The 15,853-nt window shown below is 70.9% G+C and overlaps 1 protein-coding gene across 2 annotated transcripts; it reads left to right on the top strand.

Moving 5' to 3' along the window:
- The first annotated feature begins 607 nt into the window (after positions 1-607).
- ERBB3 (erb-b2 receptor tyrosine kinase 3) lies at positions 608-15,468 on the top strand. Of its 2 annotated transcripts, none has more exons than XM_084499928.1 (28): positions 608-771; positions 3,354-3,505; positions 3,587-3,773; positions 4,209-4,334; positions 4,406-4,471; positions 4,546-4,664; positions 5,263-5,404; positions 5,494-5,607; positions 5,685-5,805; positions 5,888-5,961; positions 6,044-6,134; positions 6,839-7,038; positions 7,148-7,280; positions 7,871-7,961; positions 8,046-8,200; positions 8,278-8,331; positions 9,125-9,266; positions 9,476-9,595; positions 9,672-9,770; positions 9,868-10,053; positions 10,144-10,299; positions 11,152-11,227; positions 11,307-11,453; positions 11,548-11,645; positions 11,729-11,884; positions 12,113-12,184; positions 12,834-13,098; positions 14,014-15,468. In XM_084499928.1, the coding sequence occupies exons 1-28, from the start codon at positions 678-680 to the stop codon at positions 14,571-14,573; spliced, it is 3,996 nt and encodes a 1,331-aa protein (XP_084356054.1). In that variant the 5' UTR covers positions 608-677; the 3' UTR covers positions 14,574-15,468. The 2 variants fall into 2 exon arrangements, with proteins under 2 accessions (XP_084356054.1, XP_084356053.1); XM_084499927.1 differs by having other exon boundaries at positions 11,726-11,884.
- Positions 15,469-15,853: the final 385 nt, after the last annotated feature.

Genomic DNA, 15,853 nt, shown 5'->3' with positions numbered 1-15,853 from the left:
AGCACGGGTGTTTGGGGGGGATCCACGGGGTGTTCTGGGGGGGGGCTTCTACCCCCCTCCTCATGAGGGGGGTCCTGGTCTCGCTCCAGAGATGTGCAGAGGGTGGGGGGCTGCAGAGTGCCCCTGGTAGTGAGTCCGGGGGGGTGGTGCTGGGTCCCCCACCCAGTCCTGCAGGTGGCTGGGGAGGTGTTGGGGTGTGTGTTGGGTCGGGGGGGGGACGCCCCCGGTAGCCCCTGCCCCTGTGGGGCTGCTCGGGGAGGGAGGGGGCCGCGTCTGCCCCAGGGGCTTCTCCCTGGGTCCAGCCCGGGGGGGGGCAGCGCCCCGACCCCCAGCAGGGCCGGGCTTTGCCGGGGGGGGGCTGCAGCTGGACCAGCCTCTGCCGGAGGGGACCTGGGGGGGGACCGAGCGGGGTCTGGGGGCTACGGCAGAGCCGAGCCGCCCCTGCTCCCCCCCCCCATGGGTCCCGGGGGTGTCTCCGCCGCTCCGGGCCGGGCTGTCCCGGGGATGGGTGCCCCGCCGCCCCCGCCCCGCCCCGGCTCCGCCCCGCCCGGTCCCGGTCCCTGCCCCGGCCCCGGCCCGCCCCGGCGGCCCCGCGCCAGGTGCATTCCCCCCGCCGCGCCCGGGCACGCCGCAGCCCGCCGGGCCCCGCTCCGCCGCTCCGCCGAGAGGCGCCGAGGATGGCCCGGCCCCGGCCCCGGGCGCCGCCGCCGCCGCTGCTGCTGCTGCTGCTGCTGCTGCTCCGCGCCCCGGCACCGGGCACCGGGCAGGCAGGTGGGCACCGGGCACCGGGAGCGCTCGGGGGCACCGGGCAGCTCGGGGACACCGGGGCGCACGAGAGGAGCGGGGAGCTGGGGGGGACCGGGGCGTGCGGAGGGAGCGGGAGCTCGGGGCGCCGGGGCCGGGGAGGGCACCGGGAGCGCTCGGGGGCACCGGGGTGCGGTGGAACCGGGAGTGCCCGGGAGGGTCCCGGCAGCGGCGGGGACGGGGCTGGTTCGCGCTACCGGGTACTGGGGGGGTCCCGGAGCAAACGGGTGGGAAAGCGGACCCGGGGGTGCGGCCGGTGCCGGCAGCCCCCAGAGCCCCCTTCCCCGGGACCCCCACCCCGTGCCCGGTGCCCCGACCCGGGGGGAGCCTCGGCCCCGCTGTGTGCGCCCAGGGGGGCTCCAGTCCCGGCACAACGCGCGGGGCTCTCCCCGTGCCCCCGTCCCGTCCCTCCCGGCACCGAGCCCCCCCCGCGGTGCAGGCACCTGCGCCCCCCGCAGCTGCCGGGGCTATTTCGGGCCGTGCCGGGATCCGGCCCGGGGTGGGGGCGGCACAGCCGGAGCCCCCCGGGACCCCCCGGCCCCGCCGCTGCGGGAGGGTTGGGGCGCAGCTCCCGGAAGGATCGGGCCGCCTGGGAGTTGTTTTTCAACCCCAAAAGGAAAACACCGAGGGCAGGACGCGAAGGTGGGGCCGGGCGCGGCGGTGGCGAACGTGCGAGGTGTGCGCGGTGCCCGCAGCCCCGTGGCGGCACCGGCACCGGCACCGGCCATGTGCCGCCGGCCCTGCCCCGGGCTGCTCCCGCACGACGGCCGCGGTGCCGCGAGGACCGGGGGGCTCTCCGGGACCGGGGGGCTCTCCGGGACCGGGGGGCTCTCTGGGACCGGGGGGCTCTCCAGGACCGGGCGCGCACCAGCACCGGGTGCCGGCTCCCCGGGGTGCCGCGGGCGGCTCCCGCTTGGGGACCCCGCGGTGCCGGTCCCGGGGTGCGCAGCGCCGGCTCCGCGCCCCCCTCCGACCCCACCCGCAGCCCCCCGGTCCCGGCTCAGAGCCCGGCTTTGTTCGGAGCCGGGATCCGGCCCCCCGGCAGCGGCCGCCCCCGCGCACACAGCCCCCTTTGTGCCGCCCGCGGGACCGGGGGCAGGAGGTCGGGGTCCCCGGTCCCCTCCCCGCCTCCCCCAGCCCCCAGCGGCGGGGCCGGGCCCCGGTGCTATTCCTGGCGGGGGGCCGGGGGGCCGCGGAGGCACGCGGGCAGATAGCAGCGGCGTGCCGGAGCTGCCGGCGGGGCCCGCGCTGATAACGCCCGGCGGGGCCGGCGCCAGCCCCCTCCCCGCCGCGGGCAGGTGCACGCGGGGGTCCCGGCCCGAGGGGGGCCCGTCCTGGGTCACCCCCCCCCAGCACCGCACGTCCCCGGCCCCCCGCTGCCCCCCGGGGCCGGCTCTGCGCCTGGGCACCCATCTCAGCCCCCCCCCCAGCGTTGGGTTGGGGGTCCCAGCCCCTGCCTTGGCCCTGCCCCTCCCCGGGCCGTCGGGGCTGGGGCCGTGCCCCCACGCAGCTGGGACCTTTTTATAGCCCCTTCCCTATGGAAATAGCTCTGCTGGCGGGGGGAGGCGCGGGGCTGCTGCGGGGGGGGGGCCCCGCGCCCCTTCCTGCGCCTGCACCGAGCTGCCCGTTCTCTGCACCCCTCCCCCCGGGGGGGCGCGGGCCCTTATCGGCCCCCGCGCTGGCCCAGACAAAGCTGCCATTGACCGCCCCGCGCCCCCCCCCGCGGGGCCTGAGTCACGTCTGGGCCCGGGCTGAGCCCCCCGGGGGTGCGGGGCCCCCCCCCTCCCGCCGCGTTTCGGGGGGCTCGGCTCCCCCCGTCCCGCTCTCCACAATCGCCCCTTTGTGCGGCCGCGGGGAGGGGGCCGCATCCTGCCCCGCGCACAAAGGGGCCCTGTCTGCCCCGGCGCGGGGGGGCAGGGGGGGGCCGGGGAATCATTAACCCCAGAGCCGAGGTTTTGGGGGGGGGGGGCCGGGCCAGGGCCCCTCGGTGCCCGCAGGGATTTCGGGGGGGCCGGGCCGGGAGTCCGAAGTCCGGGCGTCGCGGGAGCGCCGGGAGGGGGGGGCCCTGCCCGCGGCACCCGCCTTGCGCAACCCTTGCCCGGCCGGTTCGGGCGCTGCGCAGGGGAGGGCGGGGACGCCGGGGGGGGGGGGACGGGGACACCGAGGGGGGGGCACCACCATGGAGGGGACGGGAGCACCCTGAGGGCATCTCCATGACCTGCATGGGGGGGGCACCGTGGGGGGAGTGAAGGGGTCGTGGGTAGGGTGGGAGGGACGGGGGTAAGGCGACAGGACACTGGGGGGGGGACATGGCAATTGGGGGGGCACGGCCACTGGGGGTGGGAGAGGGACCCCGTGGGGGACATGTCCAGGGGAGACACGGATGTGGCCATCGGGTGGGGAATGTGGCCAGCACCGGGGGGGTCGTGGCCAGCACTGGGGGGGTCATGGCCAGCACTGGGGGGGTCATGGCCAGCACTGGGGGGCACAGGGGGTGCCCGGTGGTGCCCGCCCGTCCCCACAGGGCACCCAAATGTCCCCACCCGCAGTGTGCGCGGGGACGCTGAACGGGCTGAGCGTGACGGGAGACGCGCAGCACCAGTACCAGACGCTGCACAAGATGTACAACAACTGCGAGATCGTCATGGGCAACCTGGAGATCGTCCTCATCGACCACACGCAGGACCTCTCCTTCCTGCAGGTGAGGGGGGGGGGCGCAGGCACGGGCCCCCTCCCGCCCGCCGGCCGTGGGGGCTCACTGGTCCCCGTCCCGTCCCCGCAGACCATCCGGGAGGTGACGGGCTACATCCTGATCGCCATGAACGTCTTCGCCTCGCTGCCGCTGCAGAACCTGCGCGTCATCCGCGGCACCCAGTTCTACGAGGAGAAGTACGCGCTCTTCGTGCTGCTCAACTACAACCCCAACACCACGCACGCCCTGCGCCAGCTCGGCCTCAACCAGCTCACAGGTGGGACCCGTGGTCCCCGTCCCAGAGCCGCGTTGTGCCCCCGTGGTCCCCGTCCTGGAGCTGCACCGGGCCCCCCTAGTCCCCGTCCCCTTGTGGTGGTGCCCCCTGGTCCCCAACCCATTACAGTGCTGACCCCCCATGGTCCTCTGTCCCCATCCCATTGTGGTGCCATTCCCCACTGCCCCCTGGTCCCCATCCCATTGTGGTGATGTCCCCTGGTCCCCATCCCATTGCAGTGCCATCCCCTGCTGTCCCCAGTCCCCATCCCATTGCGGTGCCATCCCCTCTCGCTCCCCACACTGCGCACCCCGATCCCGCTCTGAGCCCCCTGGGGCTGTACCCCCCTCCTAGTTTCCCCCCCCTCCCTGATAGCCCCCCCGGTGCGGGGCAGAGCTGGGGGGGCACAGCCCCAGCGCCCACATCCACTCCCCGCAGAGATCCTGGCCGGTGGCGTCTACATCGAGAAGAACGAGCAGCTCTGCCACGTGGACACGGTGGAGTGGCGGGACATCATGCGGGACCCCCGGCTGGAGCCTGTGGTGGGGGACAACGGCAGGGCATGTGCGTGGGGGGGGCACGGGGGGCTGGGGGGGGTCCCACACCCCGGGCTGATCCCCCTGCGCTTCCCACAGGCGCCCCGTGCCACGAGAGCTGCGGTGGGCACTGCTGGGGGCCCGGCCCCGAGGACTGCCAGAAATGTGGGTACCGGGGGTCTGGGGGGGTTTGGGGGGGGTCCCGGCCCGGGTCCCGCTCACCCCCTCCCTCCCCGCAGTGACCAAGACCATCTGCGCCCCCCAGTGCAACGGGCGCTGCTTCGGGCGGGCGCCCAACGAGTGCTGCCACGAGGAGTGCGCGGGGGGCTGCACCGGCCCCCGGCAGACACACTGCTTTGTACGTGGGGGCTGCGTGGCTGTCCGTCCGTCTGTCCCCCCCCCCCGCATGTCTGTCTGTCCGTCTGTCCCCCTGCATGTCTGTCCATCCACCCGCGTGTCCGTCCGTCTGCGCGTGGATGGGGAGGGGCCTCGCCTGCGTGCCCCTGGGGTGGGCATGGGGCAAGGCTTCCCATGGGGGGCGGGGGAGCTCTGTCCGTCTGTCCGTCTGTCCGTGCGTCTGTCTGTCCACGTGTCTGCTGCTCTGTCTGTCCGTCAGTCTGCCTGTGCGTGTCTGTCCGTGTGTCCATCAGTGTTCTCCATCCTTCTGTCTGTCTGTGGGGAGGGAGCTGATCCACGCGCCCTGGTGTCTGTCCCCAGTGTCCGTCTGTCCGTGCTCCCCAGTGTCCTTCTGTCCACCTGTGCGCCCCGGTGTCCTTCCATCCGTCTGTATGCCCCAATGTCTGTCCCCAGTGTCCATCTGTCTGCCCGTGTACCCCGGTGTCCTTCTGTCTGTCTGTGCACCCTGGTGTCAGTCCCCGGTGTCCGTCCATCTGTCCATGCGCCCCGGTGTCCGTCTGTCTGTCCGCGCCCCGACGGCCCCGTTGCTGTCCCCGCAGGCGTGCCGGCACTTCAATGACAGCGGGGCGTGCGTGCCGCTGTGCCCCCAGCCCCTCATCTACAACAAGCTGACCTTCCAGCTGGAGCCCAACCCCGACACCAAGTACCAGTACGGGGGCATCTGCGTCCGGAGCTGCCCGCGTGAGCAGGGCGCCGGGGGGGTGCCGGGGAGGGGGGAGGGCTCTAAGGGGGGCTGGGGTCTAACCATGAGCCCCCCCCTGTCCCCGCAGATAATTTCGTGGTGGATCAGAGCTCCTGCGTGCGCGCCTGCCCCAACGACAAGATGGAAGTGGAGAAGAACGGGCTGAAGATGTGCGAACCCTGCTCGGGGCTGTGCCCCAAGGGTACGGGGAGGGGGCTGCGGGGCTGGGGGGGGTGCAGGGGGGGGGCAGGACGGGCCCTGACCCTCCCCATCCCGCAGCCTGCGAGGGCACGGGGGCCGGCAGCAAGTACCAGACCGTGGACTCCAGCAACATCGACACCTTCGTGAACTGCACCAAGATCCTGGGCAACCTGGATTTCCTCATCACCGGCCTGGAGGGGTGAGCGGGGGGGGGCACGGGGGGAGGTCAAGGGGTCTGGGGGGCTCGGCCCCCGCTCAGGCTGACGGCTGTGGCCCCGCAGGGATCCCTGGCGCAACATCTCGGCGCTGGACCCCGAGAAGCTGAACGTGTTCCGGACGGTGCGGGAGATCACGGGTGAGGCGCGGGGCTGCCGGGGGGTGTGAGGCTGCTGGGGGGGTGCGGGACCCCCCCTTGAGCCCGGCCCGGCCTCCCCCAGGGTACCTCAACATCCAGTCCTGGCCCAAGCACATGCACAACTTCAGCGTCTTCTCCAACCTGGTCACCATCGGGGGACGGAGCCTCTACAAGTGAGTGCCCGGCCCCATGGCCCCCGACACATCCCCTGTCCCCTGTGCCCCCCATCCCTGTGCCCCCCATCCCTGCGCCCCCCATTCCTGTGCCCCCCATCGTTCTCTGTCCCTGAATCCCTTATCTGTGCATCCTCCATCACCCCCTGGCTGTTCCCTATTCCCACATCCCATTATTCTCACCTGTCCCTGTGCCCCCCCCCCCATCATTCTCTGTCCCTGAATTCCTCATCTGCATGCCCTCTGTCACCCCCTGACTGTTCCCCATTCCCACATCCCGTTATTTTCCCCCATCCCTGTGCCCCCCCATCATTCCCCGTCCCTACATCCCTCATCTGCACCCTCCTCCATCACCCCCCCATCTGTTCCCCATTCCCCCATCCCATTATTTTCCCCCAATTCCCCCATCCCGTTACTTTCCCCCATTCCCCCATCCCATTATTTTCCTGCATCCCCCCCATCATTCCTGCCCCTACATCCCTCACCTGCACATCCCCATTCCCCCATCCCATTATTTTCCCCCACCCCTGCACCCTCCCATTATTCCCTGTCCCTCCATCCTTCATCTGCACCTCCTCCATCACCCCCCGGCTGTTCCCCGTTCCCCCATCCCGTTACCTTCCCCTGCTCCCCCATCCCCTAATTTCCCCCCCGTGCCCCCATCCCCTTATTTCCCCCCATCCCCCTGACTCCCGGCCCCGCAGCCGGGGCTTCTCGCTGCTCATCATGAAGAACGAGAACGTGACGTCCCTGGGGCTGCGCTCGCTGCGGGAGGTGAGCGCGGGCCGGGTGTACATCACCGAGAACCGGCGCCTCTGCTACCTGCACACCGTGCAGTGGGCAGCGCTCAGCCGCCGCCGCGCCGACCTGGACATCAAGAACAACAAACCCCGCAGCAAGTGCCGTGAGTCGGGGCCCGCCCGTGTCCCCTGCCCCCCGGGATGGACGAACGGGGGAAATTTGGGGGTGACTGGGGGGCCTGGGGCCCTGCGCTGAGCCCCGTTCCCCCACAGAGCAAGAGGGGAAGGTGTGCGACCCGCTGTGCTCCGCCGATGGGTGCTGGGGTCCCGGCCCCGAGCAGTGCCTGTCCTGCCAGCACTACAGCCGCCGCGGCGTCTGCGTGGCCTCCTGCCACTTCACCGAGGGGTGAGGAGCAGCCAGGGGTGGGCACCGGGGTGGGCACCAGGGGGGGGATCAACCCCAGGGGTGGGACACCAGGGAGGGCACTGGGATGGGATCAACCCTACAGGAGGGTACCGGGGTGGGATTAACCCCAGGGGATGGACCCTGGGGTGGGCACGGGAGTGGGATCAACCCTACAGGAGGGTGCCGGGGTGGGCACCAGGGTGGGATCAATCCCAGGGGACAGCACCCAGCGTGGGCACTGGGGTGAGATCAATCCTACAGGAGGGCACTGGGGTGGGATTGACCTCAGGATGGGCACTGGGGTGGGATCAATCCCGGGGGATGGACCCTGGGGTGGACATGGTGGTGGGATCAACCCTACAGGAGGGTGCCGGATTGGGCACCGGGGTGGGATCAACCCCAGGGGACAGACCCCAGGGTGGGCACTGGGGTGAGATCAACCCTACAAGAGGGCACTGGGGTGGGCACTGGGGTGGGACAGACCCCACGGAGGGCACTGGGGCTGGCAGGACACCAGGGTGGGCTGGTGGCACCGACCCCGGGGTGCTGGGGTGGGCTCGCTGGCGACCCTCACCCTGTCCCCCCCGCAGGGAGACGCGGGAGTTTGCCCACGGGACTGAGTGCTTCGAGTGCCACCCCGAGTGCGAGCTCATCGAGGGCGGCATCACCTGCAACGGCTCGGTACGGCTGCGCCCAGGGACCCGCAGTGGGGGCGTCCCCGAGGGTCCCCGACGCTTTCTCACCCCCCCCTCACCCACCCCACAGGGTGCCGATACCTGCACCCGCTGCGCCCACTACCGGGACGGGCCCCACTGCGTGGAGAGCTGCCCCGAGGGCATCCTGGGCGAGCGCGGCCCCATCTACAAGTACCCGGACGCCAGCCGCGAGTGCCGGCCCTGCCACGAGAACTGCACCCGGGGGTGCGTGGGGGCCTGGGGGGGATGGTTGGGGGGTGCCGTGGGGGTGCACGGGTCTCATCCCTGCTCTGCCCCTGCAGGTGTGTGGGGCCGCTGCTGCGGGACTGCCTGGGGGACGCCCTGCCCAGCTCCAGGTACCAGGGGGACTGGGGGGACTGGGAGGGGACTGGGGGGCCCTGGGGTCGCGGTGTTGTGCCGTGCTGTGCCACACCAAGCGTGGAGCTGTGTGGCCCGGGGCTGTTTTGTGCCACGCCATGCCGTGCTGTGCCATGGCACACTGAGTTGTGCTGCACCGTGCTGTGCCATGCTGCCCCGTGCCATGTCAAACCAAGCTGTGCCATGCTGCTCCATGCCGTGCTGTGCCAAGCCGTGCCATGCTGCACTGTGCCATGTCACACTGAGCTGTGCCACGCTGTGCTGAGCCGTGCCCTGCTGTGCTTTGCCGAGCTCTGCTGCACTGTGCCATGCCGTGCTGTGCTGCACTGTGCTGTGCCATGCCCTGGTACGTCGTGCTGTGCCATGCTGTGCTGTGCCATGCTGCCCTGTGCCATGCTGCACCATGCCATGTCACACCGAGCTGTGCCACGCTGTGCTGTGCTGTACTGAGCTGTGCCATGTTGTGCTGTGCTGAATTGTGCCATGCCGTGCTGTGCCATGCTGTGCTGAATTGTGCTGTGCCATACTGCACCGTGCCACATCACACCAAGCTGCTCTGTGCCGTGCTGCTCCATGCTGCGCCGCACTGCTCAGGGACTTTCCCTGCCCATGTGGGTGCTCGGGGCAACCCCCCGGTGCCCTCCTGTAGGGTTGATCCCACCCTGGTGCCCCCCCGTGGGGCTGGGGCATCGCCCCCACACCGGGGATGACCGTGGGAAGCGCGTGGGGCACGGCAGCAGCCAGAGCTGAGCCCCATCCCCCCGTGCCCAGGAAAGCCCCCACGGTGATCGCGGTGCTGGTGGTCAGCGGGCTCTTCCTCTCCTGCTCCTGCTTCCTCCTCTCCCTGCTGTACTGGCGCGGCAAGAAGATCCAGAAGAAGCGGGCGATGCGGCGCTACCTGGAGAGGGGAGAGGTGAGCGGGAGGGCGGGGGGAGACAATGGGTGTGGGGGCTTTGCCCTTTTCCATCCCTGTCCTTTTCTGCCTCTGTCCACCCCCATCCACGGTGTCCATCCCTGAGACCCATCCTCACCCCTGTTTGCTTCCATCCCCCTCGGCCCCGTCCCTGCCTCTCGGTCCACTCCTCTCCATCTCCATCCCCGTCTCCGTCCTGCCCGGGGCAGAGCCTGGAGCCGCTGGACCCCAGTGAGAAGGCCAACAAGGTGCTGGCCCGCATCTTCAAGGAGACGGAGCTGAAGCGCCTGAAGGTGCTGGGCTCCGGCGTGTTCGGGACCGTGCACAAGGTGAGAGGGGGGCTTGGCCCGGGGGGGGCAGCGGGGGCCGGGCACGGCGCTCACCGGGGCGTCCCTGTTCCCGCAGGGCATCTGGATCCCGGACGGGGACTCCATCAAGATCCCGGTGAGCATCAAGGTGATCCAGGACTGGAGCGGGCAGCAGTCCTTCCACGCCGTCACCGACGTAAGTCGGGGGGGGCTGCAGCCGATCCCCTCCACGGGCCGGATCCTGCCCCGGGCGCATCTCACGGAGCCCCCCCCTCACCTTGCACCCCCCCCAGCACATGCTGGCCATCGGCAGCCTGGACCATGCCTACATCGTGCGGCTGCTGGGCATCTGCCCCGGCCCCCAGCTGCAGCTGGTGACCCAGCTCCTGCCGCTGGGCTCCCTCCTCGACTACGTCCGCAAGAACCGCGACGGCATCAGCCCCCAGCTGCTGCTCAACTGGTGCGTGCAGGTGGCCAAGGTGAGTGCCCCGGGGTTGGGGGTGCCCCCCATCTCCCCTTGGTGTGTCGCCCCCCCTCGAGCCCCCAGCCCCGCTGACGCCGCCCCGCAGGGGATGTACTACCTGGAGGAGCACCGCATGGTGCACCGCAACCTGGCCGCCCGCAACGTGCTGCTCAAGTCGCCCAGCCAGGCCCAGGTGGCCGACTTCGGCATCGCCGACCTCCTGTACCCCGACGACAAGAAGTATTTCTACAACGAGGTCAAGGTGGGCACCTGGCGGGGACTCTGTGGCCCCCGTGTCTGCTGTGCCGTGGGGCACCCCCTTTGTGTGTGTCTCCAAACCCCTGTGCCATGGGGCACCCTCCTTCTGTGTCCCCGAATCCCCTGTGCCACGGGACACCCCCACGCCATGGGTCCCCAAATTCCCTGTGCCACAGAGCATCCCCTTTCTGTGTTCCCAAAACCCCTGTGCCATGGGGCACCCCCACTCCATGGGACCCCAAGACCCCCTGTGCCACAGGGCATCCCCTTTCTGTGTCCCCAAAACCCCTGTGCCATGGGACACCCCACTCCCTGTGTCCCCCAAACCCCTGTGCAATGGGACATCCCCCCTTCTGTGTCCCCAAATCCCCTGTGCCACAGTGCACCCCCACTCCATGGGTCCCCAAATTCCCTGTGCCACAGGGCAGCCCCTTTCTGTGTCCCCAAAACCCCTGTGCCACACTCCATGTGTCCCCAAACCCCCTGTGCCATGGGACATCCCCCCTTCTGTGTTCCCAAAACCTCCGTGCCACAGTGCACCCCTGTTCCATGTGTCCCCAAATCCCCTGTGCCACGGGGCACCCCCCTTTGTGTGTGTCCCCAAATCCCCTGTGCCATGGGACACCCCTATTCCATATGTCCCCAAATTCCCTGTACCACAGGGCACACCCTTTCTGTGCCCCCAACCCCCCTGTGCCATGGGGCAACCCCCTCCACATGTCCCCAGCAGGACAGGACACCCCATCCCCTCCATTCCCCTGCACCGTGGGCTGTCCCCTCCCTGTCCCCATGTCCCCTGTGTCCCCCCAGCCCCTCACCCACCCGTGCCCCCTCCCCGACCCCACTGTCCCCGCAGACGCCCATCAAGTGGATGGCGCTGGAGAGCATCCACTTCGGGAAGTACACGCACCAGAGCGACGTCTGGAGCTACGGTGAGCACGGGCGCCCCGCCGCCCCCCTCCCCGGCCCCCCGCCACCCCAAGGGGCTCACGGGGGGGGCCGTCCCCGCAGGGGTGACGCTCTGGGAGATGATGACCTTCGGGGCCGAGCCCTACGCCGGGATCCGGCTGGCCGAGGTGCCCGACCTGCTGGAGAAGGGCGAGCGCCTCTCGCAGCCCCAGATCTGCACCATTGACGTCTACATGGTGATGGTCAAGTGTGAGTAGGGGGCTCGGCCGGCTGCTGGGGGGGGTCCCAGATCGCTGCCCACCCCTTTGTCCTGCTCTGAACCCCTGCTGTGCCCCCCCCCCAGGCTGGATGATCGACGAGAACATCCGCCCCACCTTCAAGGAGCTGGCCAACGAGTTCACCCGCATGGCCCGCGACCCCCCTCGCTACCTGGTGATCAAGGTGAGCACGGACCCCCCCAGACCCCTCCCCAAGACCCCCCCAGCTCTCTTCCCGCGGCCCCTCACGCCCCCGTCCCGCAGCAGGAGAGCGGGGCCGCGCCGCCCGCCGAGCCCCCCACCCTCAGCGACAAGGAGCTGGACGAGATGGAGACGCTGGAGCTGGAGGAGGAGGAGCTGGACGCATCCTTCGGCCTCGCCGCCGGCCTCTACCCCCCCCGGCCACGGGGCAGCTGCACCCGGGTGAGCCCCCCCCCCGTGCCCCCCACCCCAAATGCCCCCAATGGGGTCCAGCTGCGCTGGGGCTGGGTCCTGGGGCGCTGCCCCATGGCCCCCCCTCATCCCCCATCCTCTTCCTCGCCCCCCTGGGACCCCAGCCCCATTTCCACAGTGGGGGGGGGCCCCCAACCCTGTGCCCCGTCCCCGCGCCCCCAGCTCGGTGCCAGCCCCCCCCCCCGTGTCCCCTCGCAGAGCCCCAGCCTGCTGAGCCCCCCCGCCGGGTACATCCCCATGAACCAGCCCAGCCTGGGCAGCAGCCGCCAGGTACCGGGGGGGGGGCAAAGGGGTGACCATGGGGGGGGGGGGGGAAGGGATGATAATGGGGGGGGGTGGAAAGGTGACCGTGGGGGGGCAAATAGATGACAAGGGGGGGGCGAAAGGATGAAAATGGGGGGGCAAAGGGGTGAAAATGGGGGGGCAAAGGGATTGCCATGGTGGGGGGGGGCAAAGTGATGACAATAGGGGGGGAAGGGATGGCTGTTGGGGTGGGAGGAAGAGGTGACCATAGAGGGGGCAAATAGATGATGATGGGGGGGGCAGAAGGATGACAGTGGGGGAAAAGGGGTGGCAATGGGGGGGCACAGGGATGACAAGGGGGGGGCAAATGGGTGACAGTGGGGGGGACGACAAAGGGATAACAATGGAGGGGGGAGAGGTGACCATAGAGGGGGCAAATAGATGATGATGGGGGGGGCAAAAGGATGACAATGGGGGCCAAAAGGGGTAAAAATGGGGGGGCAACGGGATGATGGGGAGGGGACACAAAGGGATGGGATAAAAGGGGTGACCCCAGTGGGCAGAGGAGCTGGAGCTCTGGGGTCAGAGCGGGGGCCGTGGGGTCACCCTGGGGTGGCCGTGGGGTGTCCGTGGCGGCCCCCCCATCACCCCCGTGTCCCCCCCCCCACCCCCCCAGGGCACGGTGACCCGGCTGCCTCGGCGCAGCCGCCAGGAGTCCGTGGGGCGCACGGTGTCGGAGTCGTCGGAGGGCCGGGGGACGGCGTCGGAGCTGGACCTGGCGGAGGGGCTGTCGCTGGCGGGGAGCCTGTGCCGCAGCCTGCGCTCGCGGGGGGACAGCGCCTACCTGTCCCACAGGGAGAGCTTCCCCCCCCCGCCCCCCAGCTCCGAGGGCAGCGAGGAGGACGCCAACGGATACGTCACCCCCAGCTGCGCCGGGAGGGGTGAGGGGCACGGACCCCCGGGGGGGGGTCTTGACATGGCGGGGGAGTGGGGAGGGGGTGTGCTTGGAGGGTGGGGGTGTCCTGACCCCATGGGTGGGGGGCTCCTGGTCTCGTGGGTGGGGGGCTCAGCAATGGGATTGGGTTATGGGGACCCATCCTTGTAGGGCTGGGGCTGGGGGGGCCTCCAGCACTATGGGGGGGGTCTCCTGACCCCATGGGTGGGGGTCTCCTGTCCCTATGGGTGGGGGTCTTGCCAACAGCCTTAGGTTAATGGGACCCATCCTTGTAGGGCTGGGGCTGGGGGGGCCTCCAGCACTATGGGGGGGGGTCTCCTGACCCAGGGGTTGGGGTCTCAGCAACACCTTTAGGTTAAGGGGATCTGTCCCTGTAGGGCTGGGGCTGGGGGGTGTCCCGTCCCCTTGGGTGGGGGTCTCAGCAACACTTATGGGTTATGGGGACCTGTCCTTGCAGGGCTGGGGTTGGGGGGGTCTCCTGTCCCCATGGGTGGGGGGGTCTCCTGACCCAGGGGTGGGGGTCTTGCCAACAGCTTTAGGTCATGGGGACCTATCCCTGTAGGTCTGGGACTTGGGGGGTCTCCTGTCCCCTTGGGTGGGGGTCTCAGCAATGGCTTTAGCTTATGGGGAACCATCGTTGTAGGGCTGGGGGGTCCCCCAGTACTATGGGTGGGGGTCTCCTGTCCCCATGGGTGGGGGTCTCCTGTCCCCATGGGTGGGGGTCTTGCCACTGACCTTAGGTTAAGGGGACCCATCCTTGTAGGGCTGGGGCTGGGGGGGCCCCCAGTGCTATGGGTGGGGGACCCATGCTCGGCACCAGCCCCGGGATCAAAGCAGGGGCACCGAGGGTGGGATCTGGGGGGGGGGGTGGCTGCTTTCTGACCCCCTCCCACCCCCACAGACCCAGAGCCCGCCGGGGTCTTGCTGCCAGACGCGGAGGAGGAGTACGAGTACATGAACCGGCGCCCCGGGGCCCCCCCGGGAGCCCCCCCCCCGCCGCGGCCGGCCTCGCTGGAGGAGCTGGGCTACGAGTACATGGAGGTGGGCTCGGAGCCGGGTGCCCCCCCAGAACCCCCCCCCCAGGGCCGGGGGGAGGAGGAGGAGGACTACGAGTACATGAACAAGCAGCCGCGGCTCAGCCGCTCGCTGGGCAGCGTCGGGGGGGGGCCGGGACCCCGACACGAGGCTGGGCCCCCCCCGCCCCGGCACGACGGCTACACCGACATGCGGCCGGGGGAGACCCCCACCCCGGCCCCCGCCGAGGAGCAGGGCTACGAGGAGATGGAGGCCGTGCTGGCTCCTCGCGGCCCCCCCTGCCCCGGCTGCCGCGGCCCCCCCGGGCCGCCCCCCCCCGGCTGCATGAAGCCCCTGCGCAGCCTGGAGGCCTCGGACTGCGCCTTCGACAACCCTGACTACTGGCACAGCCGCCTCTTCGCCAAGGCGGACGCCCAGAGGACGTAGGGGGCCCCCCCGGACCCCCCCCCCCAGCTGTTTACACTGGATATGAAGGAGCCCCCCCAGCCCCTGCCGGGTGGGGGGCGGCAGCTGAAGCTCCCCGGGGGTCCCAAAGGGTGGGGAGGGGGTCAGGGGGGGGCTGATCCTGACCCCCAGCCCCAGGGGGAACGTGGGGGCCTGGGTGTGTGTCCCCCCCCCTTCTGCTCTGCCCAAGGGCCCCCCCCAAGCACTCCTCCCCCCCGCCCGTTCCAGGGTGGTCCCGGGTGCAGGACCCACGGCGTCTGCCCTGTCTGGGGGCAGGGGGCTCAGCTTTGGGGCCGTGACCCCCTCCTTTAGGTCTGGGGTCCCCCTTTTAGGCCATGATCCCACTTAGGGGCTGGGGTCCCCCTTTGGGTTTGGGGTCCCCCTTTGGGTTTTGGGTCCCCCTTTGTGGCTGTGACCCCCCCCTTTAGGTCTGGGGTCCCCTTTTGGGGCCGTGATCCCCCCTTAGGGTCTGGGGTCCCCCTTTGGGGCTGTGACCCCCCCCTCTAGATTTGGGGTCCCCTTTTGGGTCTGGGGTCCCCCTTTGGGGCCGGGGCCCCCTCAGCTGCCGCAGGCGGGACGTGTGGGCAGGACGGCCCCAGTTTGCCCCATTCCCTGCTGGAGCTGGGCGGGGGGTTGGGGGGGCACATTTTTGGGGTCCCCCCCTGCAGCACACCCCGGCCCGGCGGGCTGGGCTGGGGTGCCCATCCTTAGGGCCCCCGGTGGCGGCCAGGCCGGGGGTGTCGCCCCCCCCCCCGCTCCATGCACTCCGTGGGCTGCTTTCGGGCAGGGGTCGGGGTGCGAGCGGGACCCCCGCGACCCCCCCCGTTTGGAGCCGGTTCTGGTTTGAAAATGCACAATAAAGGCAAAGGGACACGGAGCGTGCTGGGCTATGGGGCTGGGGGGGGGGCATGGGGCTGGGGGGGGGCGTGGGGAAGGGGCTGGGGTATGGGGCAGGGGCCGGGGGGGTCTTGGGGCTGGGGATGGGGGGGGGTCCTGGGGCAAGGGCTGGGGTGGGGGCGTGGGGAAGGGGCTGGGGGCTTGGAATAGGGGCTGGGGGGGGTCGGCAAGGGCTGGGGGGGCGTGGGGAAGGGGCTGGGGGCTTGGAACAGGGGCTGGGGGGGGCAGGGGCTGGGGGTCCTGGGTCAGGGGCTGGGGCTTTGGGGGGGGGTCTTGGGGCAAGGGTTGGGGGTGGGGGGACAGGGATCGGGGTCCATGCAGGGGCTGGGGCTGTCCCCACGGGGCTGGGACCGGGGCCAGGGGAG

Source organism: Aythya ferina (genome assembly GCF_964211825.1).
Source record: "Aythya ferina genome assembly, chromosome: 28".
Lineage (NCBI taxonomy): Eukaryota > Metazoa > Chordata > Aves > Anseriformes > Anatidae > Aythya > Aythya ferina.
This window is presented reverse-complemented; position numbering and strand designations above follow the sequence as displayed.